General features: G+C 48.0%; 1 protein-coding gene across 2 annotated transcripts; it reads left to right on the top strand.

Annotated features, from left to right (window-relative positions):
• The first annotated feature begins 121 nt into the window (after positions 1–121).
• On the top strand, positions 122–25,699 carry STX6 (syntaxin 6). 2 transcript variants are annotated; one of them, XM_036015532.1, is made up of 8 exons: positions 122–494; positions 9,729–9,897; positions 11,581–11,672; positions 14,632–14,694; positions 17,198–17,323; positions 18,533–18,639; positions 19,809–19,903; positions 24,048–25,699. In XM_036015532.1, the coding sequence occupies exons 4-8, from the start codon at positions 14,635–14,637 to the stop codon at positions 24,122–24,124; spliced, it is 465 nt and encodes a 154-aa protein (XP_035871425.1). In that variant the 5' UTR covers positions 122–494; positions 9,729–9,897; positions 11,581–11,672; positions 14,632–14,634; the 3' UTR covers positions 24,125–25,699. The 2 variants fall into 2 exon arrangements, with proteins under 2 accessions (XP_035871425.1, XP_028386730.2); XM_028530929.2 differs by lacking the exons at positions 122–494; positions 9,729–9,897 and having other exon boundaries at positions 11,577–11,672.
• Positions 25,700–27,322: the final 1,623 nt, after the last annotated feature.

Below are 27,322 nucleotides of genomic sequence, written 5' to 3' on the forward strand. Positions count from 1 at the left end.
AGAACAGGCGGCTCCTCCCACCCGAATCCTGAGAGGTGGGTCTTGACACCCCCAGAGCCCCGCCTCCAGGGTCCAGTGACGTGATCTAGGCCGCCCATGAGGGGCGGGGCAGGCTCTGGTCACGTGAGCGCGGGTACGGAAGTGGTGCAGCAGGCAACGCTGTTGGTTGGCCCAGGCCTTGGGTCCCTGGGGCGGGGTCAGGCCTGCCGACCCGCCTGGTGGAGCCGGGGGAGGAGGCACCGGCGGGGGCCGGCACAGGAGTCAGGGATTCGGTCTGCGGTCCCCCAGAGTGCTGGACCAGCGGCGGTCCCCAGTCCCCCGGCCTGCGCCCGCGCCCACTGCACTGGATCTCCCGGGGCCGAAGCTCCGGTGGCTGCGGGAGGTGGGTGGAGGGAGGATCGGAGGGCGCGGGCGCCCTGTGCACTGTACGGGCGAGAGGCGGCCGGGGGCCGGGACGCCATGTCCATGGAGGACCCCTTCTTTGTGGTGAAAGGGTGAGTGTCGCCGAGGGCTCCACTGGAGGAGGTGACGTTGCCTGCCCCGCACCTCCCCACTCTCCGTGCTGGAGGGGGAGGGGAGACAAGTTGAGACTGGGGAGGGGGACAGTGGGGACGCCTTAGCCTTCAGGGCCGTGACCAAGTGTCCAGAGATCTGACCTACCTGAACTGTGAAATCCGTGCCCCCACTAAAGCTCCCGGGGAGGGGTACCCTTTGGCCTGTGCGCTGCTGTGTAACTTATGTGGGGGTTGAATTCAGCGGCTCTGCAGGTGGGGAGGGAGACGCGGGTCCCAGCCCAAACTGGGGCTGTAGTAGAGCACAGGCCTTACTTCGAAGGAGGGAAAACAGCATCTGGCAGGAAAAGGGAAATGGCCCTCCTGAGCTTTGTAGTTGGCTTTGACGGGGGTGAGCTCCCATTGTCCACTGAGATCGGAACGCTGGCCGGCAGACTGGTGGGACCACAACCAGCCCGGAGGCGTCCCAGCACGTTCGCAGGCTGGGAGGCGGGGGCGGTGTGGACCTGGGAGGCTGGGGAGCAGGGCTCCGGAAGACAGCTCAGTTCAGTGGGGGAGTTTTTACTGAGTAATGGGACGGGAGGAAAGCAGTCGTTCATGCTCGGTGATGATGTTGGAAGGAAAACAAAATGAAATCAGCCAAACAAAACTTTGCTCGGCTTTCTGTTAGCACCGGGATTTTCCCACAGTGCTAAAGGAAATGAGTGCTTTCTTTTCAACTCCCTGATTTCACCCCGGCTATTTGACAGGTTTGCCCACTTGTTTTTCCCTTTGAGCTGTCCTGACTCCATCTTTGATTGCTAGATTGTTCGGAGATAGAAACTTGAATTGCACGTTGTCACTGTATCAGCTTTGTAGCCATTAAACAAATGCAAGAAAGATGGATTCTGGTGTTGTTACAACATGTCAGCTTTATGTTTTAAATGTCAAACAAACAAGTCTGAGAACTACAAAGTTCCCAGATCAATACTAATAACCATAGATAGAGTCAGTGCCCTTTTGCTTTCAACTAGTTGCTGCTAGCTTCCTATTTCTGTAGTGGTGACAGTTGACCTGGTGCCTGAGTGTTTAATTTTTTTAAGGGTTCTTAGAAAATTTAAATGATGCTTTAGGTGAAATACTTTATTATTCATGATACAGTAAAAATATATTTTATACACTTCTTAACAGTTCCCTTGAAAGGTCTTTCTTCACCTTACTTTAACTTAGATCAGAAAATGTTAAGTTGTAGGGTTTTATTTTTCTAGTAAAATGTGGCTCTCTACCTAGAAAATGTGTTATTAGGTTCATTTAGATTTTAAAAGTTAAAGTTGTGTCTTTTCCCCCCAAATGAAAGTTCTTAGTGCACAGGTGGCAAAGGTTATCCCTGGCAGTAGAGACCAGAGAGAATCAAACATTTTTTGTTTGATTTTTAATGGAATGTATGAAAATGTTAAATCGCTGTGCCATCTTGACATTTTATTTTTTCCTGAGAGTATCCAATACTATCTCCCAATGTTTGTTCACCGATTAGATATAACTGCTTTACTGGTACATTGGCCTGGAGTCTTGGGTTGGTTTTGACATCATTTTATTGTCCTTGATGTGTCTTGAGGAAATGAGACTCTCACTATCTGCTGCTGTGCAAAGGTAAAGTTAGCCACATGGGTGTCTCCAGATTGTATGTGTGACCGAGTATTTGGGAAGCCATGTACCTCTGTTTATTAAAAGTACTGAAAATGCATCACATAGTGTGGAAAGATTAAGGACTCCTAAATTGTGGTCCTTACCCTAGGAGCTGATAGTCTAAGCTGAGCAACACTGACCTCAAAACTTAAGTAGAAATGACAGGTGGTGAATGATTACGTGCTGAAGTGAATGCTGCAAAAGATAAGTGCCCCAGGAGATCGGAGGAGGGTGGTGACTCATTAGGGATGGTTATGATTGGAAACGCTTTCGGAGGTGGCATTAAGTCTTGGATAGGTTTTGAAGATGGGTGGAATTTAGATAATTTAGGCCTGTCTCATCTGGACTTTTATCAAAGACTTTCTAATTGGTCTTCCTGCCCCCAACCTCATGCCTCTTTCATGTGCCGTTGGCTGGACTGCATCAGTGCTATCCAAAATATTACACAATGTGAACCTCATACGCCATGTTTCATTGCCTAGCAGCCACATTAAAAAGTAAAAATGAACGGGGATAATTTTACTGTCCTCTTCAATCTAATAGGTTCAGAATATTTCAACCCATGATTGACCAATGAAGATTACTGAGATATTTTACTTTTTGTATGAAATCTTCAAAATCTGGCATGTATTTTACACTTATAGCACATCTCAATTTGGATGCTAAATTGTCATCAGAAATACTTATCTCTTTTTAGAATTTATTAAATTTAGAGTTGAGAAAGTAGATTTACATATCCAAATTGTTCCGAGCATACTTAAATAGTTTCCAGTAACTGAATTCTGTATTAGTTTCTAGATTTAAGTTAATTGAAATTAAAATTCCAGTTCCTCAGTCACACTGGTGCATTTCAAGCATGCAGGGGCCACATGTGGCTTCCATGTTGGGCAGCACAGAGCCCAAGCAAGGATTCCCCACCTAATGCCACTGAGTGGCTGCCTGTTGCCCACAGAATAAAGCCCAGACACTTCATGACCTCAACGGTCCAGCCTTCCTCTTCCCTCCTCTCACTCTGCCCGTCTCCTCTTAGAGTTCCAGCTGTACCTGACCCCGTACAGGGACCATGACCACAGCCTTGGACGCCCCTACTCCACGTGGCCCCGCTCTGCGCCTGATGCGCCCACTCGGCTTTTGAGACCCAGTGCCAGCATCCGCACTGTCTCTAGGAAGTGTTTCCCTTGGCACCAGCAGCACATTATTGCACCTCTTCCTCTTTTATTATTAGATTATGAGTCCTGGGGGTTGGGACTGTTTCTTTCCCTGTATTTCCAGCCCAGCACCTTGGCTGTGTAGCACACACGGTGGATGAGTGCTCTGGGATGGTGGGCGCGTGCTCGTGGCGGGAATGCCTGCAGACCCGAGGCCCTGAGATGAGCAGTGTTGGTGTGGAAGTCATCGAGGCAAACTCCCCAGTGGAGCTGGACATTTGGGGGGGGGGGGCGGCTAATAATAGCAGTGGCCAACATTTAAAGGATGCAACTCCAGTGTCAGGCGTTGTATGCTAAGTAAGAACTTTTCACTTCCTAAGAGCAGCTCCGAGATGTGGGCATTGGCCACATTTTAGGGATGAAGAGCTGAGGGGAGCACAGAGGGGTTAAGCTACTTGCCCAGGGCTGCACAGCTAGTAAGCGGTAGACCCAAGATTCAATTGGAACTGCCTAATGCTCCTCATACTGTGAACACTTCACAGGACAAGGCAGAACAGCGCCAAGGAGAGTCTCATCTTAGGCCACTGGGGGTTTAAAGCAGAGAGATGACACAAGTTAGGGTTTTAGGAACGTTGATTTGGCAGTAGTGGTCAAAGTGGTGTGAAGAAGATCGAAAGGAGGCCAGTTAGAAGTTGTTTAAATACGCAGTGACAAATGCCTGGGTTCGAGGCTCATTTCTGACGCGTGGAAGTCTCGTCATGGCACACAGGAGAAAAGCCCACAACTGGGGTTGTGGAGGTGCATCTGAGGGCAAGTGTAGCCCAGATGGTGCAACGCTACCATGGTGCAACATGGCTGTGGTATGATCACACTCCACGCCGACCACCCTGCTCTGCTGGCCGCCTCTGCCAGCCTGTGCCCTCACACCATCGCGTCTGCATAGCCTCCCCGGTCAGTCCTCTGTGTGTTCTCGCTGGGTGACCTTCACCGTTCCCGCTGTCGCAGGCCCTCCCTGCGTGTCTGTGCTCGTCCCACACCGTCACTCTGACGCAGCTCTGTCCTCCATACCACCACACGGGTTTTCTCCCTTTTCTTCTCCTTTCCCTGCCTGCAGACGCCTGAGTGGCCCGTCCTCTCCGTGGCCCTCATCACTCCTGACTCCGTCCTCTCCTTCAGTCCTGTGTCCACTTGGTCATCCGGTCCTACCGGCGCCATCACTGGGCTATGTCTAGCACTCTTCCTCTGGTTCTGCTACCCTGGTTCATGTCCGTGTCCTCCCCCACCACCGTTTGGCTTCTAGGGTCTCGGCTGTGGGCCAGGGATGGCAAACTCGAGCAGACGAGCAAGATGGTGTGTGTCACATTGTGGTGTCCCCTCAGCAGCTCTTGTCTGTAAATGGAACCTTTTCAGCTCTGAGCCCCTTGAAGGCAAGCATTGCCCATCCCGTTCACAATCCTGAGAAAACTCTGTTTACTGGTGTGGTCGCTGGGAGAAAAATTTATTCTAGTTCGCAGAGGAAGTTTGGTCCAGTAGAGTTGAATGTAACTCAAGTCTCGTTTCCTACTTTTTAAAAATCAGAATCAGATGTTTCATTGTAAAAAGAACTTTGCAAGCCTTGGTTATAAATGTATTGGCTCCTGAAATTGTAGTCCCGTTTGGAGAACACTGTGCAGAGTGCGGACAGAGTAGGGGAAAGACAATACGCATTGTGTGCACGATTTTGGAATACAGCTGAGATGCCGTGGAGTCTGACAAAAGGAAAGGCCCGAGTGGGGATGTTGGTCAAGGACACTTCAGTGACGCACACAGGGTCCAATCTGGGCCTTAAAGGAAACGTCTGCTTTTCATCTGCAGAGGTGTGAGGACTCTCCGCGGCTGGGGAAGTACGCGCTTGAGTCTGGAGCCAGGAACGAGCAGAGCAGGGGGAGGGAGGGGGAAGACGGCCTGCCAACTGAAACCGAATTGGTTTTAGTGAGAAATCAGGTTGGACATTAAAGTCGGCCAGTTCAGGGAAGAGGAGGCATGGAATACACTGCTGAGAAGTTTAAATTTAATCTGTTTCCTACCATGAATTCTTAATCGGGAGGCAGTGTTCACTAGCAGTCACTCTTCCCTTGCCTATGGTCAAGCAACTTTTCAGGGGTCAAACCCAGGTCTTCTGAGCCCGCAAAGAAAATCCATTTGTCTGCGGCCTAGCAACAATGGAACGGAACGGCCCCGGTGGTAAGAGGTGCCCTGTGCTCAGAGTCAGAAGAGGTGGGGGCAAGCGGCCAGATGGCTGAGGCCCAGTTCTCTTACCTGCTCAGTGAGTGCAGACTAGTTAGTTATCTTGGAAGTTCCCTGCAGATCTAAAATCCAGTGATTGGGCTAAAGTAGAGGTTGTGCAAGGTGAGAAGAGTCAAAGATGAAGCTTGTCTAGACAAGTTTTGAATCTTGGAAAACAGTGGCACTATTTACTAAAATTGGGAAGTGAGAGAAGGAAGCAGATTTTTAACCTGTTTTATCTTTTTGTTTGAATACTTGCCTTTTTTGTAGGGAGGACATTGTTTGTTTGGTTTGAGGCAAATGGAATGATCCTGTAGGCAGCTAAAGATGTCCGAGTTAATCCTGGGTGGGTGGTCAGGGGTGGAATGCAGCTGGGGGGTCATCAGCGTAAAGGGATCTTCTGAGACTGCGAGTGTGCAGGGCGTCTACCCAGACGCTGCGGAAACACTGCCGAGGAAGACGCGTGAGGGCCGTGTGGAGGAAGAGCAGGTGGGAGATTGGTAGGAGCTGGGAGAGCACAGTGTCGCAACACCAAAGCAAGTGAGGGTTTCGAGGAAACAGGAAGGCTGTAGTGTCAGGTACACAGAAAATGAGGATGCGTTCAAGTCACTCTCGACCTGGGCCTGTGGTCACTGGTGGCAGTAGTGCCATCCCAGGGCAGTTGTGGAAGCGGCAGCAGGGTGAGGTCAAAATTGTACGAAACTGAAGGTAACTCAGTAAAACAGCTTTCTTTTTTTCTTTCTTTCTCTTTCTTTCTCTTTTTCTTTCTTTTCTTTCTTTTCTTTCTTTCTTTCTCTTTCTCTTTCTCTCTTCTTTTCTTTTCTTTTTTCTCTTCTCTCTCTCTTTCTTTCTCACACAAGAGTAATTGGAAAAGTACTATTTACCCACCTAGGGGTGGGATTTGGGGGTCATTTGGTAAGCGTACACCTAATTTTGAGAAACAGCTGAACTTTTTTCCAAAGTGACTTTTTTCCAAAGTGACATTTTGCATGTCCACCGGTAACAACACAAGTTCCAGGTTCTCTGCCGCCTGGGCAGCACTTGGCGTTGTCGGTGTTGGCATTTGCTTTCTTCTCTAAGCTCTGCCACAGTAAGTATGTAGTGGTGTCTCCTGGTGGATCGATTTGCATTTTTCCTGGTGACTAATGATTCTGAGCATCTTTTCATGTGTTTAGTGCTACCTCTGTCTTCCGTGTGAAAGTGACTGTTCAAATCTTTTGCCCTTTTTAAACTTGAGTTCGTTTTCTTGTTAAGTTTTGAGAGTTTTAAAAATACATTCTAGATATGTCATTAATCAGATGGGTGACTTGCAAAGCTTCTCTCCCTGCCTTACCACCCAGGTTGTGTCCGGTGACGGCGTGAGAGCACACTCGCGGAAAGCGCTTCTGCTCTCCTGTGAAATAAGGCAGCTGTGCCAGGAAAAGCGGAAACGTCTAGTTTTTCCCCACAGAAAATTCCACTTTACTTGAAAGAATGACCGACAAATGATTATTCAGAGTGCCTATGTTCTCAAATCTCAACATTGTCTAAAAGACACTTGAGAGACTTTCTTTATAATGCACAGGCACACCTGTTGCTTCAGGGGAAGCACCTGACAGTGTTTTGCTGACGACAAGATTGGAGTCCCCTCCCGTAGAATCGAATCTGACAGATTTTCGATACTAAGTGTTTCTGGTGAGACTGATGGTGATATGACATGATTTTGGATGTTGTATAATGGACTGCGCCAGCGTTTGAAAGACCTGTGACCCTCGGTAAGCCGTGCTATCCACCGACCAGCCCACGGTGTTCTAAAACCCTGCGTGGGTGAAAGATCTGCTCAGCACACAAGGCAGAGCAGGAGGGTGTCGTGTACGATAGTTCACAAAGTCAGTGATCAAGCTTCAGGTTCCACACTGCAGCATTTGAGACACTGCCATCTGCTCGTGTTTTGGCCCACAGTTATCTGCAAAAACCTATGAAATAAGCTCTCCCTCTCCCAACTATATAACTATATGAGACTGGATTTTGGTCATGTACTCAACCAAAATGTGTATCAACACACTGAACGGTAAAAGCAGGACATGTGACCCAACTGTCTTTTGTTAAAGCAGATATTAAAGAGATTTGAAAAATAAAAATATTTAAACAGTGCCATTCTTCTCACTAATTTTAAAAGTTCATTTTTATAAGGCCTGGCTGGCGTTAGCTCAGTTGATTGAGCTCGGGCTGTGAACCAAAGTGTCACAGGTTCGATTCCCATCAGGGCACATGCCTGGGTTGCAGGCCACGGCCCCCAGCAACTGCACATTGATGTTTTCTCTTTCTCTCTCCTCTATCTCCCTCCCTCCTCCCTCTAAAAATAAATAAATAAATCTTTTTTAAAAAGTTAGTTTTTACAAACTATGTTAACATGTAAGTTCATTGTAACTTTTAATTAATAATTATTTGTAAATACGTTTGAATTTCTATATCAATTTAAGTTCTTTGGAGTCTTCAATAATTTTGAAGATACAAAGCAGTCCTTCAGACCAGGAAAAAAGAAAAAAAAGGGGTATGGATTGCTACTAAGAAAACCCGATCCCAGCTTTACGGCTGCAGACTGCTGGTGGAGACAGGGGTGTTCCCTAGCCCAGGCTCTTAGGTTTGAGGTTCCTAGTTCTCAAAAAGGAATTTGTATTCACTTTACAGAACTGATAAATTTTACATTCTTTAAAATGAGATACTGTTCTAGACCCTCTTTCACTGCCTTCCATGATCATACATGACGCCCACACATACAGATAAACCGAGTGTCTTGTATGATGGGAATATGCACACCTCCTTCTCTACCACATCAGCCAGACACCTGGATGGAGAGTGAAGATAGTGGATTCACCTCTCACCGCCTTAGGCCTCCCCCCTTTGTCTCAAACAGAGTTTCTCACTGCACTGCAGTACAGGCTGACGGGAAGTAGGAACGAGGAGGGGACATGCCCAGCACAGGGGACTGGACGTGAACGTACCTGGTAGATGCACTGCAGACCGTGGAGCTCAGTGGTTTATTCAGCCGTGGCCCTGTAGCCATGTGGAGTCTGTATTTTAAACACTCCGCCTTTTCCCTCTCATCAGTATTCCTAGACGAAATATTGTCAGACACTTTGCTTCATTTTTGTTAGTGCTTTCTCTTCTGGTACTTGAAATGTCAGCGGGAAAAGGATGCATGCAAATTCTGTTTTAAAGAGACAGACACCAAACACCCTCATTGAATATAGAGAGGAGAACTGGTTAGGAAATCACAGAGAATCAAAACAGATCTCTTAGTTTTGGGCGCAGAGAAGTCATTATCTCTGTACACAAGAGACCATGCGGTATAGAAATGACTCTGTTTTTTGCTATGTATGTGGCAGTGTTAGATGGTAACATTTAAGTGGTGGATATTGGCCCAGTGGGGAGAAGGAGACTTTTTAAAACCTTGTGACAATATCTGATCTAAAAGAACACTAGACCATAGCACTTATGGCCAAGTCCCACTCCAGCCAAGCAACACACGGGTCTGCTCAAGTGCACTGCCCACTGCATAGCCCAGGAAAGTAGATGTAGGTAAAGCTGCTAGTGTCGGGAAATCATCTCATGAGATTTGGGTGTTTTTTAAAATGTCCCAAATAAAAATACTAACCTCTGAAAGATTAGCTGAGTAAGAGTAACCCTCCATCCACCCTTTTTACCCTCCCCATGCTCCCCTCCAAAAAAAGAAAAGCTGTATTAGACTTGTCTATTCTAGTGTAAATTACTGTCCCACCCATAGTGGCAGCATGTGGGAATGTTAATAGCCCTTTAGTTAATTTGTAGGGTTGCTTCTACTGCTGCTTTTAGCACAGTCTGTTTGGAAACATAATTAAATTTTTGTCCTTCTCAAACTTGATTATTATAGCTGCTTAAATAATGGCTATTTGATTCTGGACCTCAGCTGAGAACATAATACTTAGGACTGTTACTTTAAAGTTTTGAACTTTGATATTTGCCTGTGAAGAGCCTTCTGTAAAGACTTTCATACGCTTTTGGGAATGGTGGCTGCTGCCGGAGGGTGGTGTGTGACCGTAAATGTTCACTTAAGCCATGCGCAAGCGGTTCTGGAGCAGCAGTCTGTGACTCCTCCCCTCTCCCCACCTGATTACAGAGAGGTGCAGAAGGCTGTCAACACTGCCCAGGGGCTGTTTCAGAGATGGACAGAGCTCCTCCAGGACCCCTCCGCGGCCACCAGGGAGGAAATCGACTGGACCACCACGAGCTGAGAAACAACCTGCGGAGCATCGAGTGGGACCTCGAAGACCTGGACGAAACCATCAATATCCTTGTTGGTGCTGCCTGTGCCGTTGGGGGCAAGAGGCAGAGGAGCGAGTTCCCCTACAGCGGCTTCAGCACATAGATTGAGCATTTCCTGTCATAATCTATCCATGTTGTTCTTATTTGGACCATGACACACTTAACGTAATTGCCCAGTAGCTACGGTAGAGTGGCCACATTCTCACATGATGTGTGGCATGTCCTGTGCCACGGGGCAGCTGGCACAGCGGTCATGCACGAGGACCGACCCTGCAGTCGGATCGGGTGTTCAGGTGCGCGGTGCCTCCGTGTCCATTCCAGTAGAAAGTCAGGATAACAACTGTACCTCGTTCCTCGGGTTGCTGCACGTTTAACAGGTGCAGAGCCTAGAATGGTGCCCGACCCAGGGAGTTTCTGTACAAGTGTTAGTAGTTGGCACTGCATAAAGGTGCACACCTATATACAAGTGTTACCTTAGAGATGTTGGTAATTAGAGACCAAAAGAAAAGCCTTTTGTAGATTGCTTTTCCCTGTTCAAGAAGTGACGTGACAGCGCGGGTGTCCACTGGAGAGGCACCTGTGTTCGGAGAGCGGCGCTCAGGGAAAGCACGCCTGCTGTATGGTGCGAAGGGATGCCGTCGATGTGAAATGGGTCCGCTGCCCTGACCGACGGACCAGAGGACTGTAAAAGCTGAAACGGCATGGCCTTTTCCAGTGAGAAACATCCCATTTAATCAAAACTTAGATTGAAGATGTGCCAGTTGCATGGTCTGATGTTCTATTTTGTTTATTTTTCTAAGATTAAACATGAAAGAAAACCAGATTGTCAGGGTCACTTCCTAGTCGGCACAGGTTCATGCACAAGTTGATGTGTGAACTGCATCATTTTATTAATCTTAAATGACCCCGGCACCTTCTGTATTATTAAAGGACAAGTGTGTTTCCAAAGTGAATGGAACAAAATGTGAGGGTGGGATCAAAAGCATAGTTACAGGAAGATATAGTTTCCCTCCAGACAGGAGGGAGAGAGAAAAGATTGGGAAAAGAGAGAGAAATTATCAGAGGAAGGACACCAAATTGCGATAAATATTCAGTTACTGAGTGTATCACGTGCTGCACATTCATTATTGCCAAGACTGGATTGATAAGCAGAACATACGTACCAGCCCTTGTAGAACTGACAGCGAGGGCGGCCATGGGGGACAGACATCAGTCAGACTGCAGCACAGACGTACACTGCAGACTCGGAGAGAACAACTCCAGAGAGCCTTGTGAGTGTCTGCCATGGGGGGGGCAGGACCGGGTTGGGGTGAGGAGATCGGGGGAGCTTTGCTGGAGAGGCCTCCATCTCTCCAGATTAAGAAGCAGGGTTAGCTTCTCCACACTAGTGGAACAGTTTGGAATGGCAAATACAAGAGGCTTGCAAAAGCCATCATGGGCAAGGTGATCTGGAGTCGAAAAAAGAATAGACACAAAGTGCTGACAGGCCCTTGGCAGAGCCCCGCCAGGCCTCCGGCTCCTAACCCGACAGATGCCCAGTGCCTCGGGTGGCCCCGGGTCTCCCGCAGCGGTGGTCGAGGGAAGTCTGAGTCTTCAGAAACGGGGGCCAGACCTTACAGCTTGCCTGTGAAAAGCTCTGGTTTAAAATGATGGGGTTTGTTAGGCTCTGATGATGGACACGGCATTTCCTTGACTCTTTGACCCACGCTCGTGGAAGCAAATCCTAGGAATTCAATCTCGATGCAACTGAGTTGAGCATAAGAAAATCCTTATCACAAGCACTCGGCAGGTCGTCAGGGTAAGGAGTGTGACCTGGTCGTCCTATTTGTATGAAAGTGGCTGCGCTTCTCAGAACGCTTTCCGTAACTGCAAAACTAATACATCCATTCCGAAACCACTTTTTTCATGTGAATTAAATGCCAGTTTCCCACTTAGAATTCCTCTAGTTGAAAAAAAAAAGACTGTCTCTAGTCCCGTCGCCAGGCCTGTCTCCCAGAGCAGAAGCGGGAGCCTGCTGCTGGCTCTCGTGCCTCCTGCTCCTCCAGACCCCGCTAGCCACCTTTCTCCTTGCTGTTTCTCGCGGTGCTCCATTTCTGGGCCAAAGGAAGAATTGCTATTGTAGAAACCGTTTGGTTTCTCGATGGATTTGTAATCACTTTGCATTGTGAAGAGTGACTCCTCTGGGTTTGGACGGCGGCCTCTCACCATCTGAGTTTCAGCTTCTGGAACTCTCACTGCCCGTGTTACTGACATTTCTGTGTACCCCTGCTCGACAGGCTTCCGGGAGTCACCAGAGCAAGCAGGCACCCTCAGAGTGCAAAAACCAGTGCAAGTGAACATGTGTGTCGTCTCAGATTATTTAGAAAATAACCTATTGTTTAAAAGCCCAAGCGAAAGCATCAGTTGAGTAAAATCTTGTATCGTTAAGATACGTTTGTATTTTGGAAGTGTGTGGCTAAGCCGTTTGATTAGCATAAGTAGATGTAAGACAACCAGCTGTCTTTAACATATGCACTAGAAAGCAGCTTCCTTGCATAAAAACTTGGGATCATATCAGCGCTAACATATGGCTTTGTAAGAGTCATCCTAGGCAGAACCTTGGTGTATGTTTGCCAAAGGCTTTATATCGTGTGATTTCCTTTTGAAATTTTTTCAAATGTAGGTGTCACCGAACTTACTCTCGTCCTTGTTTTACTCATCAGCTGCCTTTCTGTACACAGATATCTAAAGGTGTATAAATAAGCACTTTAATGGGGCAGTAAAAGTGTTTGGAGCCCCAGGGCCCCCATCTCTGTAATGAGCATTTGGATTAGACAGTCCTCATTTCTAGCCAGTTCAGAAAGCTATTCCGATAAGGAAGCTCCATTGTTTCAGTGAGGTGTTTTTTGGTAAGTTAAACACCCCTCCATTATTTATTTTATAATCTGGTTTGCTTTTTTTATTTTTTGTAATAGATTTTCTGAAGGACACTTCTGTAGTTGTTGGCATTTAAAATGGTGTCTTGTAATGAAAGCATATTTTTAAGAACTTTTTTGAAATGTTTATTTTATTCTCATTTGAGAGAGGGGAAGGGAGAGGCACAGAGAAAGAGAGACATTGATGTGAGAGAGAAACGTTGATTGGTTGCCTTCTGCACATACACTGACCGAGGATCAAACCTGCAGCCCAGGCATGCACCCTGACCAGGAATCGAACCAGTGACCTCAGTTACAGGGCAGCGCTCTGACCGAGCCACACCGGCCAGGGCGGAGCATGTATTTCTTGACCTTATTCATTAGAGTTGTTCTCTCTGCAAGGTTGTACTTGTAAATTTTGCAAACTGAAATTCAGAGGTTAATATTCTGAATGTTAAGTTAGTTGGTATAGTTGGAAGTAGAATCCAAAGTTTGTATATCTAATATCAGAAACATTGTGTAAAGTTCAGTCTCCGAAAGAAGCATTCTAAATCAAATCCATACGTCACAATGTTGTAGCTTTTGGAGCTGAGATCTAAACTGACCTCAACTATACATGATCCCACTGAGTACGCTAGGGCTCCTGTCATCTCGTTTCGATGCAAATGAAGTCTGACCGAGGTCCTGGAGAAGAGGAGGAATCCACGCGGCTGTTACTCAGACCCCAGCCCCTCCAGAGCCTTGGCACTGCTGGTCTACCAGTCACTTGCCAGGGGTCTTAGGAGTTTCTAAAAGCCGAATAGCTTACCGTTTGCATCCATAAAGCAGTCTACTGGCCAAAAGAAAATTATAAAGTATTTTGCCAGCCTTTAAGAAAAATTATATTACAGTAATTTTGTATTCAGATCAAATCACTTTAAAGTATATTGGATTGTGGTTAGTATAGATGATAGCAAATTGGCTCCTATTTAACAAAGTGTTTTTCTTCACTGTATGTAATGGCTCCATTCATTTTTCTTTCCATACAAAATTATTTCTGGTGCCACTCTGGAAATTCACTGTGGTGTTAGAAATGGTCTACACTTCACATGAATCCGACTTAAATAAAATAAGTGACCTGCTTGTTGCATCACTATTGGAAAGCTTTAGCAGGTTCTCAGTGGAAATTACCCTAAAGTGCATGGCTTTTCACGTGTATTGTACTTGAAGACGCTGGCCCTCCAGCACAGGCGTTTGTGCCCGAGCCCCCAGGTGGCCACTCTCTGACTGTGCGGCCTTGAGAAAGCACCTGGAGCCGTCCTGGAGCTCAGTCTGCAACTGTAAACGAGAGAGAGCAGCAGCTGCCCGGGTTCTTCGTGAGAACTCAGTGATAATGCGCGTGAGCGTTTAATGGTGCGTCTGGCGTATTCCTTTCCTCTTCTCTCCTAATTAAATTTAAGTGCCCATGCCCTACCAGTGTGGTGTTGGTTGGGTGTCATCCTGAAAAGCAAAGAGTCACCAGTTCGATTCCCAGTCAGGGGATATCCCTGGGTTGAGGGTTTGGTCCTGGTCAAGGCACGAACAAGAGGCAAGCCTTTGGTGTTTCTCTCTTTCTTTCTCTTTCCCTTCCCCTCTCTCTAAGAATAAACAAACAGAATCTTCTAAAAATTTATAAATTTAGTACCCAGGTTGCCTCTGTTTTAAAGGGACATTTTTCTCTTTAGTTCCTTTACTTTTGAAACTTAAAAACGTAAAAAAATGCTGTCTTTTTGTTTTAAAAAATGAACAAATTATGTGTGTTTTGCTAATGCACAAAATGTTGACCGTGACTGTGTCTCATCTAAGGATATGTGTTTGTTCTTGGTCTTCTCCTTACCTGGTTAGGACATGAAGGACCAGATGTCGGCCTCATCCGTGCAGGCATTAGCTGAAAGGAAAAACAGACAGGTGAGCAAGCATCTGAATGCATGGTATCAAATCAAAGAAAACAGTTAAATACTGGAATTTCAAAACGCTGACATCTGGGTAACGTGTGATCGAGCAGAAGCCCCGTGCGTGCTGAGCCTGGAGGGGGCCGGCAGTTGCCGCGAGGCCAGTCGCCAGCCCACCCCAGCTCCACTGCCAGCTGCCCCCGGCCTGCCCGCCCTCCATCCCTCCCGGCTTCTGCTTCTCTGCTCTGGGTTTCCCGGGGCCCGTGCTTACTCTTCTAGTTCCTACCACACGGCCATTTATTCTGCACCTGCTGGGCACAGCCTCTGTGCCAGGTTCTGTTCAGGGCTGTAATTGCTTAGTTACTTGTTTTTTTCTCTGCTGGACTCCAGGCTCCTTGATAGTAAGGAGGGATTGTGTCGTGGTTTTCTGTTTTTTGGTGGTGGTGGTGGTGTTCATTTCTAGCTGTTATTACATGGCCTACCCCATAGAACTCAATAGGTATTTCATGATTGAAATTTTATGAGATTTAAAATGAAATGAAAGACTTCTTAAATGTGTGTAAATTTAATGTGTTACATTTTTCATATTATTTTGAGGTGAGGTCCAGTTTTTATTAGTTTTCACAAATAAATTATGAAACCTAATACATTTCAGAAACCAAAGCACAGATGTTGACACATCTAAAAAAAAAGCTACAAAAGGGCGGTTCTTGGATTTTAGGTATATTTTTACAATTAGACACTTTGATAACTGACAGAAATTCCTTTCCAACAGATAAAAAAATACAGTCCTTTTTAAATAATATACAACAGTCCCCTAAATTATAGGCTTGATTTAAATTTTATTCAGACTACATAAAGTTTCCAATAGTCCATTTAGTAGATTCTTAAGAAGTCAGCTCACTGTTTTTAACTAACTAGGAATCAGGAATCAGTCTATGAGGTAAATTCCTGCTTTGCACCTGTGGGCGCTTGTTGACCCACTTCATTCTGAAAGCAAACATACAAGCTCAGCGAAGTAGCAGGGCTCCAAATATCACCTCTTTCAACCTTCCCGGTGCCTGCCCCTGTATTTCATTTTTCAAGTCATTGTTGGTTTTTCCTTCCTGTTTACCTTCCTGTCTACCTGCCTTGTGACAGTGGCGTAGCCACACCTGTCTCTCCTGGTCTCCAGGTAGTGTGATTGAATGAACAAATGAAATGTGCATCTCGAGTCCCTAGAGTCTCTGTAGCAGAGCCAGCAGATGTTTTAAATCCTGACCCGAGACCAGCTTGGGGCAGAGCCATCCGCAAGATCCCTTGGTCGCCTTCGTACCCAGTCACCATCCAGCCTCCTAATTAGACTTAGGCCCCGCTCTGCTGGAAACTCCCAGACGTCCCGATCCTCCTCCCATGCCCGCATCAGAATTATACTCTGCGTCCTGAGCCCCAGAGCCTAACCCCTGAGGGGGGCCGTTTGACCGAATTCACCTCTGAAAGTCCAATGAGGAGGTCAGCTTCGTTGTTGAGGGGCTTTGGGGGGCTTTTCAGACAGAACCAAGCAATCAGGCTTTTAGTAGCTCCAGAAATCAAAAGCAGCTGTAAGAAGATCTGGCAACTAGAAGAAAAAAGCATCTGAGTCACCAGCAGGTTCTGGTTCTTTGTGCAGCACTGGTGTGAGCTGGCACTCCGACCAGCTGGTCAGAAAGGTCCGCAGGGGTCCCAGTCACCAGCCGCCTACACTGAGCACTCACCTTCCTGGCTGGCCTCTGCATGCATAGAAGACACTCCCCAATTCGTCCTTTTCTGACTACAGACTTCCTTGAATTCCTACTGGGGAAGCTGACGCTGGCATCTAGACACCCTGGTGGCGAGACTGAGTTCAGGGCAGGAACTTGCCCAGGTTACTGGGGCCAGTCAGGCACCCAGTGTGGCCGTGCCTGCCTGGTGGAGCTGCCCCCAGCTCCCCGTCGGTGAAGCCTGTAGCCTTCAGTTCAGCGGGCAGGCACTGGGGTTTATTCATGGGTTAAGCTGCACGCACATGGATGGCTCCTGGGCTCTTGTGCCTTCTGTGTGAGACTGACTTGGCTTCTTGTCATTCTAAGAACCACCTTGTCCCTTTCAAAATCCAAAAACCTCTTGGGTCACAGGACTCCAGATCTCTGGAGTCACTTAAACCAGAACCTGGAGGTCTCTGGTGAACTTCTGAGGGTGCTAGGCAGAGCTGGCCTGGAGACTGTTTTTAGATCTTCAAGTGTGTACAGGTGGGCATTTGTTGACTTACAGTTGACATCTGTTGCATTTTAATGAGACAAAGCCCATCTGTGAGTCCCATTGGGTGAGCCCAGGGACAGAGAGCCCCTCCTGGCATCCCTTACATCGGACCCGCAGGAGCCAGCCTGCACCACTACTTAAAGGCAGCCTGGGGAAGTAGATGGTGAGCAGTGGGAGCACTCTGTGTCTCCATGATGGAGCACGTGTTCAGAGACGGTAACCCTTCATCTCCCCTTCCCCCTTGGGCCCCTGCCCCGCCCCCGCAGGCACTGCTGGGAGACAGTGGCAGCCAGAACTGGAGCACTGGAGCGCCGGACAAATATGGGCGCCTGGACCGCGAGCTCCAATTAGCCAACTCCCATTTCATCGAGGAGCAGCAGGCTCAGCAACAGGTACTGGGAGCCGCCCACCGAGGACGGATGTGGAGGCAGGCACCTCCCCAGTTCTGCCAGCCACTGGGCTTTGCTGGTGACAGGCAGGCTGGCCCAGAGCTCGCCCTGCGGCCGCCCCTGCCCACCTCTGTGATGATGGCACATACAAAGGGTTTCCAAAACCTCCTCTAGACGCGCAGGACTGTTTCCGGAGGGCTGGGCTTGATTAGGCCTCTGAGGAAAAGCAGGCCATGCCTCCAAAACAGATGAGGCCCTGACTTAAAAATGAAAACAAAAGAGCCCCTCTTCCCCAGCCTCCACTTGTTTACTCAGTTTTTTGTTCGTTTTTAAAAAGGCGCACTTTCAGAAAAATTGAGTCCTGGTTTTTTTTCATTGATAATTGTTGCTGGTTTCATTACATATAAAAATGGTTGCTTTAGTGGAGGTGAAGGGTAGAAGGGAGGTTAATTACATCCGTGTTGTTACTTCTGATATGTAGTCTCAGTGAAAAAAGCTAGTAACAACATACCTGAGGATTTGAAGATTGTCTACCAGTTGAAGCTACTGGTTCTTAAATATTGTATTTTATGTATTTTATATAGGTTATGTGTTCTTTGTCCATTAGCATGTTTGCTTACCCAGTTGTCTGCTAAAATTTATGTTAATAAAGTTTTTTTTTAAAACAAAAAGCGAGGAGGCTCCCACACAATTGAGTATTTATCACGAAGCAGTTGTCCTTGAGGTAACTTACTGCCGGGCCTCCTCTGGTTTGTCCTTGAGGAGGGAGGAAAGGACTGTGTGTGTGGTTTTCCCACGTCCAGAGATTTGCCAGCCTCCCTTGTGTTTACGTCCGTTGTGGACTGACACCTTGACCCTGGCAGTGGGCATCCTCTTCCCGGCACCCCCATGTCCCAATGGTCACTGTGCAGGTGCTTTTGGCCATTGTCTGTTCCCTTGTTGGATTCCAGCCAACCAGAGTAGATCCTTCGTGGTGGTTTCAGACCCGCTGACTGTTCACAGTTGGAGCAGCAGGCGGTATCAGTAGCTGCACAGTTCGGCCTTTTGAGCAGTGTGCTCTTGAAGGCGACGGCCTGGGCCTTTGGTTTCTGGGCTTTGCTTCTGAGTGTGAGTTGTCCCGAGTTGGCAAAGCCGCGAGCAGCTGCTCGAGTGCTGGGCTTGGAACCAGGTAATATGGATTTTAATTGCTTGTTTCCACTTCTCCGGCACCAGCTGATCGTGGAGCAGCAGGACGAGCAGTTGGAGCTGGTCTCTGGCAGCATCGGGGTGCTGAAGAACATGTCCCAGCGCATCGGCGGGGAGCTGGAGGAACAGGCCGTGTGAGTCCGAGACGCCCCCCTTGGGCCGTGGGACTGAGGGCGAGAGCCGTCCCCAGGGCCCCTAGCGAGCCTGACTAGTAAACCCCAGAACTGTTTTATTTAGAGTTACGTTTTTATTGTGTTTTACAGACTAGCCTCTCCAAAAGCAGCAATTAACAGGGTTTTAGGCAGTTATGATCATTATTTTTCAGCACCTGCAAAAACAGACGCAGGCTGCTCCGTGCGGGCACTTGAAGTGTTGAGAGGGGGGGGGGGGGGGCGTGAGGCAGACGTGGCCGTGTGGCCTCTGTGGGGGCCTGTGTCCCCAGAGGGTAGGACGTGAGCTCACCATCATCCCATGACTGTCCCACTGCATCGAACAGAACTTTTTACTTTGCATCTTAAATTTCAGCTTTATGAGAAAAACTTAAAAAGTTAACTCCAATCTTCCCCTTCAAAAATAAAAACACACAAGGGAACACAGCTGGGTTTGTTTTTCCTTAAGCACAGTCTTTTAAAACTCTAAAGTATGACACCAAAATCAGCATTCTTAAATGCTACTACATAATACCTTTGCCATTTTACAGTTTTTCTGAAATAAAAGACAGATAGTCCGCCAGGATGTATCAGAAAGTCTCCTGACCCAGTTCTGTGTTCAGCGGTGTGCACTCATTCACCGTTACAGGTTCTGACCGGGCCCTGCTGTGGGCGGCCCTGGGCGGGAGCAGAAGAGCAGACGGAGCAGTCAGCGTCTCTGCCTGCGGCGCCTCCCACTTTCTGGGCGGGCGGGACTCGGCGGGGTGGAATGTGCGTCACTGAGGGGTGGCGGAGAAGCAGGGGGCTGCTGTGATGGGCAGGTTCCTGCTGCCCGGAGAGCCCTGACTTAGCCGAGCACACACTTTTCTCCGCAGAGGCGTTCAGGTGTTTGTGGGGACCGCCCCGGGCCCTGCGAGGGTGTTGGCTAATATATGGCACATAAAACGCATTACTTTTTTTAAATTCCAAAAATTCTGAGTTCAAAAACCTGTCTGTCCCAAGGATTTCAGGCAGTAGGCTGGGGACTTGAATCCCAGTGGTATCTGCCTCACGTTGCTAAAACCACGGCCCAGATCCTGATCGAATTTCATGACCAGCGCATCACCGAGGCTGCGGGTTTACCAGCTGCCTTCTGCGTCTGCTTCCCTTTCCAGCATGCTGGACGACTTCTCACATGAGCTGGAGAGCACGCAGTCTCGGCTGGACAATGTGATGAAGAAGCTTGCGAAAGTATCTCACATGACCAGTGGTACGTATGGTGTTTAAAGCACGAGAACTCTTAGCTAATTCCGGGCACAGTCTCGGGGGTTCTGGCACGTGTGCCCTATCACCTCCCTTTCCTGCGCACGTCTCTCCGCAAGTGGTTGGTGGTTGGCGGTTGGCGGCTTTTCTCCCGATGGAGTGACTTTCTTTGCAAGTACAAAATCCTTTTGTATTTTATTTTTTCTCTAATTCCTTGCCAAAATTTTTAAACAATAATTAAGGAGCCATTTGCTGTTTCTCCTGCACTGACTTCATTGAAAGAAAAACCCTCACCATTTCAGAATAAGGTGCCCTTGCGATCAAACTTAAATTCATAGTAAAATATTCCAGCAAATTAGCACCAGGATGGGGATGAAGAAGTAACATTTTTCAAATTAGTTACTATATAGGAAGATGTGTCCCAGTGTGTCTGTTTTTTGATTACTACAACCAACCTCCCCTATTACATGAGAAATAACATTTTAAATGGAAGAAAGTCCAGTTCTGTTTTTTGGGTTTTTTTTCTTTACTTGGTGGGGGCGGCTTGGCCGAAGGAGGAACTGAGACTCGCCTCGAGGTGAATGAGGTGTCCCTGAGCCTTAGCCCCCTCCCCCACGGGGATATCCTCTGCTTCTCCACACCTTGCTTTTCTGTTGGTTTCCTCATTGGGCACATGCTATGAGAGTCTAACAGCTTGGCCGTCTGAGGCAAGGTTTAAATACACGTGTATATTTGCTTTTCAGCAGTTTAACTCATAGTCAAGTTACATGAACTGTTCTCTGGGGCTCAGTTTCTCGTTGATTAAAAAACAGGGTGATGCCTGCTTCTCAAGGTCACGGCGAGGACTCACTGAAATAGTGATAATTAGTGCACAAGTGTTTACCAATGTCTCCCATATATTAGCATTTAGTATTTTTTTAAAAATCGTAAAACAGGCAGAAGTGGCCCTAAGGGGTGATGACCTGTTATATCCAAAACAAAGGGAAGCTCCTAGCTGGGCCTAGTTCCTGCTTTCTTTTCAGGACTCAATATATGTACTTCTAGCGGGCTTGTCATTGCCTAATGTGGGCACCAGTTCAGTTCACCTTTGACACTTTGAGAGAAAGGCTTGCAAAGTCATCTATCTCTCTGACTCCCTCTACTCTCTCCTCTTACACCCCACCCTTCTGTTTTTAAAAAAAAAACAGGCTTTAATGAAGTATTATATAACCATTTTAAACACCAGCCCTCTCTCTAGTGTATGTATTAGCCGCAAAGTCAAGTAGCTACTTCAGCACCAGTTTTGTTTGGGGAAGAGCAATTGAACAAAGATGCACTGTGTCTTTTCTTCCCAGCATTCTGGGTATGAATAATTTAGAAAAGTACTTGCATTGTGATAAGCTGTCCAGTGTGTATAAATAGCACTGAAACTTGTTTATGCTTTATTCTACTTTCTCCCGAAAGGAAGGTTTGGGGAGCAAAGAACGAACTTCACTTATATTTGTCTAGGAAAGAGAGCCAGGAAACAGCATTGAGCCTGGAAGGTCCTTCAGTTTGGAGAGGTTGCCTGTGGTTTTCATTTTCATCTTTGCCTGCTCCCCAAGACAGACTGTTCGGGGCCTCCTGTTTGGCGGTGTCTGCGTCTGTTTGAGGACAAGGCAGTCTGTACTTGCATCTGTCCTCCGTAACTTTGGGGAAAGTTTACGTACAGAAAGACACCCTGAAGTTCGGTTAGGCAGTAACCAAGCACAAGGCCCACGGCTCCTGAGATGGGAAACATCGGCTCTCCCACAGCCACCTGCGTTGTGGGCAGAGATGGCCAAGACCCCACACTCACTATTTTGAATCACCCAAGAAAGATACTATCTTGTCCTTCTACCCAAAGCACATCCTTTTGAGTAGAAAGCAAGGTTTACTTCCCCTCTTACCAAAAATTCTGTTATCTTTTCTCTTTAGGGGAGGAAAATATTTGGGGAGGATGAAAAACTACCACTGGAGTCCCTTCTGTTCCCCTGCACCCTGATGCAGGTCTTGAGCTTGCAGGAAGCTGGTTAGGACTTCCCACTCGGTCACAAACTGCCCTTGTGATTAGTCCCGCCCCTTCTCCCAGAAGTCAGCTTGGGTAACTGCTCTCTGGGGTTACCTAGTTCATGCTGCAAAGCAGCAGCTTACCGCTTCAAAGGAAAATGGCCTTACATGAACATTCCTGGGTTGTGCTAGCTTGCACGATGGATGTTCTCCTTGATGAAAACCCCTATTTAATGTGATCGCAGAAGAGAAAGTGATGGCAGGTGGGGAGGGGGTTGGTAGAGGCTAACCGAAAGCCAAAAGGTGGAGAGCTGGTTCAGTGTTGGAAATCTGGTTTTGAAAATGGCAGGGTGCCTAGGCGTGGGGGAGAAGTGCAGGAATTAGGTGTGAGGTGGGGGTGGGGTGGCTAGGAAGCAGTTATCTGGACTGTTTTGGGAGAATATGGGCTGTTTTCAATGACAGTGGCTTTAAATTAGTGTAAACATTTTTACGTAGGTGAAAGAATGTTAGCTACTGTAGCTTTCTTGACCACTGAAGTGACAGGCTACAAGGATTAAACGCAGCACCTGGAGTAGGCCGACCCTGCCTACTTTGGAATAGTTCTTCGGAAAAGGAAGGTGTAGACTTGGGGTCTTTGCCCTCATCACAGTTAGGAAGTGAGTTTCTAGTATGTCTGACGCAGAGCAAGCTGGTCATCATTAAGAAGGTATTTGCTTCACTTGCATTCTTTAGTGGAAGTTGAATTGGCTTTTAGGATTTTGTTCTCCAGGACATTTAAAGTATTTTTTAAAAGTTCACATTTTATGGACTTAGTGTTGCCTTTTGGAGAGTTTTATGATCTATTTTCCTAGATCCAGACCTTTTTTTTAAGATTTTATTTATTTTTAGAAAAAGGGAGGGAGAAAGAGAGAGAAACATCAGTGTGTGGTTGCCTCTCATATACCCCCAACTGAGGACCTGGCCCTCAATGCAGGCATGTGCCCTGACTTGGAATCGAACCCATGACCCCTTGGTTTGCAGGCTGGCACTCTATCCACGGAACCACACAAGCCAGAGCCAAACCTTTTTATGATGTGATTCTCAGTAGCCATGTTGTGCTGAAATCTGTAGGCTTTCAAATAAACTTCTGATGAATCAGAATTTGTTTACAGTTCTATTTAAATGGAACTCTTCTCTCTGGCGGTTGACCTACATTTCATAGAATAGTGCTAGTTTTTTCCATCAGTCTGGCTTGCTGTGGGAGACAGCAGGAGTCATCAATGGAAAGACCACCTGTTTTCTACACCTGCCCAAGTTCAAGACCATCCTGAAAAGGATAGCATCCTGTGCCTAAGAATGTGTAAGGACATTCTGGTCTGGCTTTGTCTCACAGTAGCCCCATGAGGCAGCTGTCCTGGAGTCATGGTGACTGCAATCCAGATTTGGGCTGGAGCTGGGGAACCCCCAGGACCCGCTCTGTCCCTCAGGGCCTCCTTGCTGCCAGCCATTGAGATGGACTCTAGCCACCTTGTTTCCTGTGCCTTTTCCAAATCGCTGGTGGGGCAGAAAGTTTCAGAAAAGACGGTTCATTTTCATTGACATAAAAGCTGTGTAAGTTACTCAAACATGGTCACTGGTTAGTAATCTTACTTCTCTCCTAGCCAGCTGTGGTGTGATAAGTGCTCGGGATCTCCAGAGCTAGCTTTTTTAGCTCTTTGTTTCCTGAAGTGACAGCTGTAACTTTTGTCCCCTTTCCATCCTGCCATAGTGCTCTGAGGATAGGACAAGATTATTACGGAATGAAATGATTTGACCTCAGTGGGAGATTAAAGCAGATGGACTTTGATCCATAATGCCAGGGCACCTTTTCCAGGGATGCAGTAACCACCTGCGGAAAGCTAAGCACCACAGGTTTTAATTAAAGACCTGTGACAGCACAGTCTTATCACAGGGCAGCTTGTGGGGACGGTGAATGCAGGTGCAGTGCAGGCCAGGAGCAGGGCAGCGTGGGAGGACCAGGTGCCTGGGCAGGCTTGAGCGCCTCTCTGCCCCCATCACTTGCATATGCTGTCCCTTTTCTGCTTCAGGGGGTGGCCTTCAGTTTCATGGGACTGCCTCAGGGCAGGGGGAGTCCCTCGAGCTAACCCTCGTGTCCTGCCTCGCAGATCGGCGCCAGTGGTGTGCCATAGCCGTCCTGTTTGTGATCCTGCTGGTCGTGCTAGTCCTCTTCCTCGTGCTGTGACAGCCCAGGAGCCTGGGAGGAGGGCATGCGGTCCGCCCTGGGCCAGCTCGCACCATCCTCTCCTGAAAACACAGCCCGAGCTGACTTTTCTCTTTGCGACCCACCACTGAGACAGCTCCATCCTAGTGCTGCAGGGACCGGTGGGAAGGGGGCGTAACACCTGCACACTCCAGGTGCCGCCTCTCCTGACCTGAGGACAACTCACCATGGCCTTGCCTCTCTGGACCTCGTTCCCTGTGGAGGGCCTCTGAGGAATCCAGAAAACTCTGCAGACTCAGTGAGTGTTCGCCACTGATCCTTCCATCCATCCTTGGCGGCCTCCTCCTGCTCAGACAGCAGCCACTGTCCCCTCCAGAAGGACCCCGTCAGGAACGGGGCTCCTCTGTCCCCTCCACTGCCCGAGAACTGGTGTCATGGGGCCAGAAGGCCCAGAAGCAGTTTGTGTCAGAAGACACAGTGGTTCTTTCTTCGGGGATCAGGCTGCCTTCCCAGGCGTATCTCTTTGCAGTGAGAGTAACGGAGGGGAAACAGAAGCACTGTGCTCTGGGAGTGCCGACATAGGGCGTCTTGACTTGGAGGAAGGGCAACGTGACCCTGAGTGGGCATGGCTGGGCAAAGGGTAAACAAGGTCCTGGGAGGTCACAGCCTGGCTGAATTCAGGCGGCTGTCCCAACAGCCTCTCCCTCTCCTTGCAGAGGTGTAATTTTTATTTTTAGGGTGACCCTTAACCTATGGCTGCTGAGCGGCCCACTTGAATGGATTTAGACCCTGTCACACTCTGCCTTGGCGGGATGGGGTTGGGAAGGGGTGGCACATGTACCACACGTAGTTAGAAACTGCGATGACAGGGAAGGCTAGTTCTGGACCAGGCTGTCCTTGCCTTGTGAGTAATAGCAAAAAGGGTAGGCCAACTATTTTTTCCCCCTAAGCTGACATCTCGATTTTTATCTCCATTCAAATCACTGAGCCAATCCAAATTTAAACAACATATGCTTCAGTTGAGCTTTAGTTGCTGAGACACTAAACTTCGAGCTTCTGGTGACTCTGTAAATGCTTCCACGCGCACATGTACACGGCATATTTTTGTAACCGCCTCCCCCACCCCCCACAAGCGGCCTAATACTACAGCAGCGGCCGAGCGGCGCCGGAGACCGGCAGCCACGCCACATCTTTGCCACCGCCCTTTGCATGCGCAAAACGCAGTGGCCCCCGGATAGTTCTAGCTCTGGCTTCTCACCTCGTCTTTTGGGGTCCATTCATTCCTAACTTTTCTTAAAACTTTTTCTTGTTTTGTCTGTATTTCTTTGTTTTCATTTTGTTTTGGTCTCTTTTCCTATTTTTTTTTTTGTGATTTGCAATGATGTACTTGCCCAGCTAACTTTTGAATTGCACTTTTTAATAAATATTTGTAACAAGTTTTAAAGAAGGGTATTTTCTCATGTTTAGGATCGTGGCAAGTGAGGGAGTCTGCACACCTATGAAAGCTGAAAGTAGATTTATAAAACTGAAAGGGTGGTTGGCATCTGTGTTTACATTCAACACTGTTTGATATATACATATTTCTTCTTACATTAGAAAAAAAGGTGATTATTAGGGCTTCAGATGGAGAGTACTAGAGTATTTGTTTCACTAAGTTTTGAGACTTACTCAAATAGTCTTCTTACGAACTGAGACCAGGTGATCCTTAGGTTTGCACCAGAATACACACGTCTTTGTTACGACTCTGTGAGAACGTGGGGCTTGTCCTGGGATTCGCACCCACTCTCTGCGCCACACCGAGCGCCCGGATGCTGGCCCACATGACCGCCGCACCTCAAAGCCATGCTGTCGTCCTGCTCTCCCCGGGTCTGCTGTGCCCTGCAGACCTGCAACGTGTGTGTCGGGAGGGCCTGCTGAGAACACGCCTGACCCTTGATGAATAGATGGATACTTCCCTGACTGACTTCAGGGACCAAATTGTGTGACCCCGAGGCTTACTCACTCAACGTCTGGAGATATTTGGAATCAACGTGCCCACCCCACCAATTTCAGTGTTGGCTACAGTGACTACTGCGGACCAGACTCGGCGGACACTGAACAGAGAAACACTCGGAAAGAGGACACATGCTGAGAACACGAGCTCTAGGCGCCATCTCCCTGGGGGGCTGCTGCAGTCCACGCTCGAAGGGGCCGTTCCTTGGCAGCTGCCTCTTCAGGTATTCCCAAGCTGGCTCTGCCCCAGGCTGCACTCCCAGCCCCACTGGCTTGACCCCAGGTCCGAGCCTGTTGCACCCAGACTGGGCTGTCACTATAGACAGGAGGCCATTTGAAAGCTCTCCACTCAGCCTCCAAACTGGTGATCAAAGAGGATAAGCCGGGGGCTTAGGTTAGGCTTAGGCTGCTAGGGTCACATCCTTTAGTGGCAGAGCTGGGCTCCTTTCCTCCTTCAGTCTCCACACCTCACCCCACATTCATCACCAAAAGAACCGAAGAATGAGATGGATAACAGAGAAAGAACTCCATTTGTGTTTATGGGAAGGACACGGCACTAACCACTAACTTGGAGGTAGAGGGAACACTGACCACAGAGTTTGCCAGGATGGGGCCCAACTGCAAAAGTAAAACACCCTTGGTTTTCAGTCGAACGTTTGACCTCGTCTTTGTGTGCGCCGCTGCAGTGCGGCAGCTGTGTCACAGGAGGATCTTCATGCCCGGGCCCAAGGGGGAGAAACTTGGTGACTTGCCCATCATTCTCTGCTTTTAGCCAGAGTTAAACAGACTGATGGGTTTGGGAGCCAACGACTTGGCAACCTCCCCTCCTTCTCACCTCGTGAGATTAGGGCTGTGAAGAGAAATCCAGTCTAACTCCAAGAGAAATCTGTCTCTGTTAAGGGCTGCACCTTCTGTACGTGAAGGCGGCGGAGCCAGGATTCTGCTCTTCATAATTTTCCTGGCTGTAAAGTGGGACTGAGCTTCCCAGAGAATGCATAGCACTGGAAGATCTAAAATCTGAATGACAGAAATGTGCTGCTTCTCCACTCTGGACTTTGGACTCTGTGGCTTTGCCTTGTGAATGGCCGAACGGATCCGTAAACACCACAACATTCAGACTGTCTGGAAAGCTTAAGTTCTAAGGATGGGACGCACTTTCTTCAATCCTCCCTCGTCTTTCTCTTGCTGCTGCTTCTTTCCCTCCCAGATAGTTTAAGAATTTTTTCC

Source organism: Phyllostomus discolor, chromosome 14 (genome assembly GCF_004126475.2).
Source record: "Phyllostomus discolor isolate MPI-MPIP mPhyDis1 chromosome 14, mPhyDis1.pri.v3, whole genome shotgun sequence".
NCBI classification, from domain to species: domain Eukaryota; kingdom Metazoa; phylum Chordata; class Mammalia; order Chiroptera; family Phyllostomidae; genus Phyllostomus; species Phyllostomus discolor.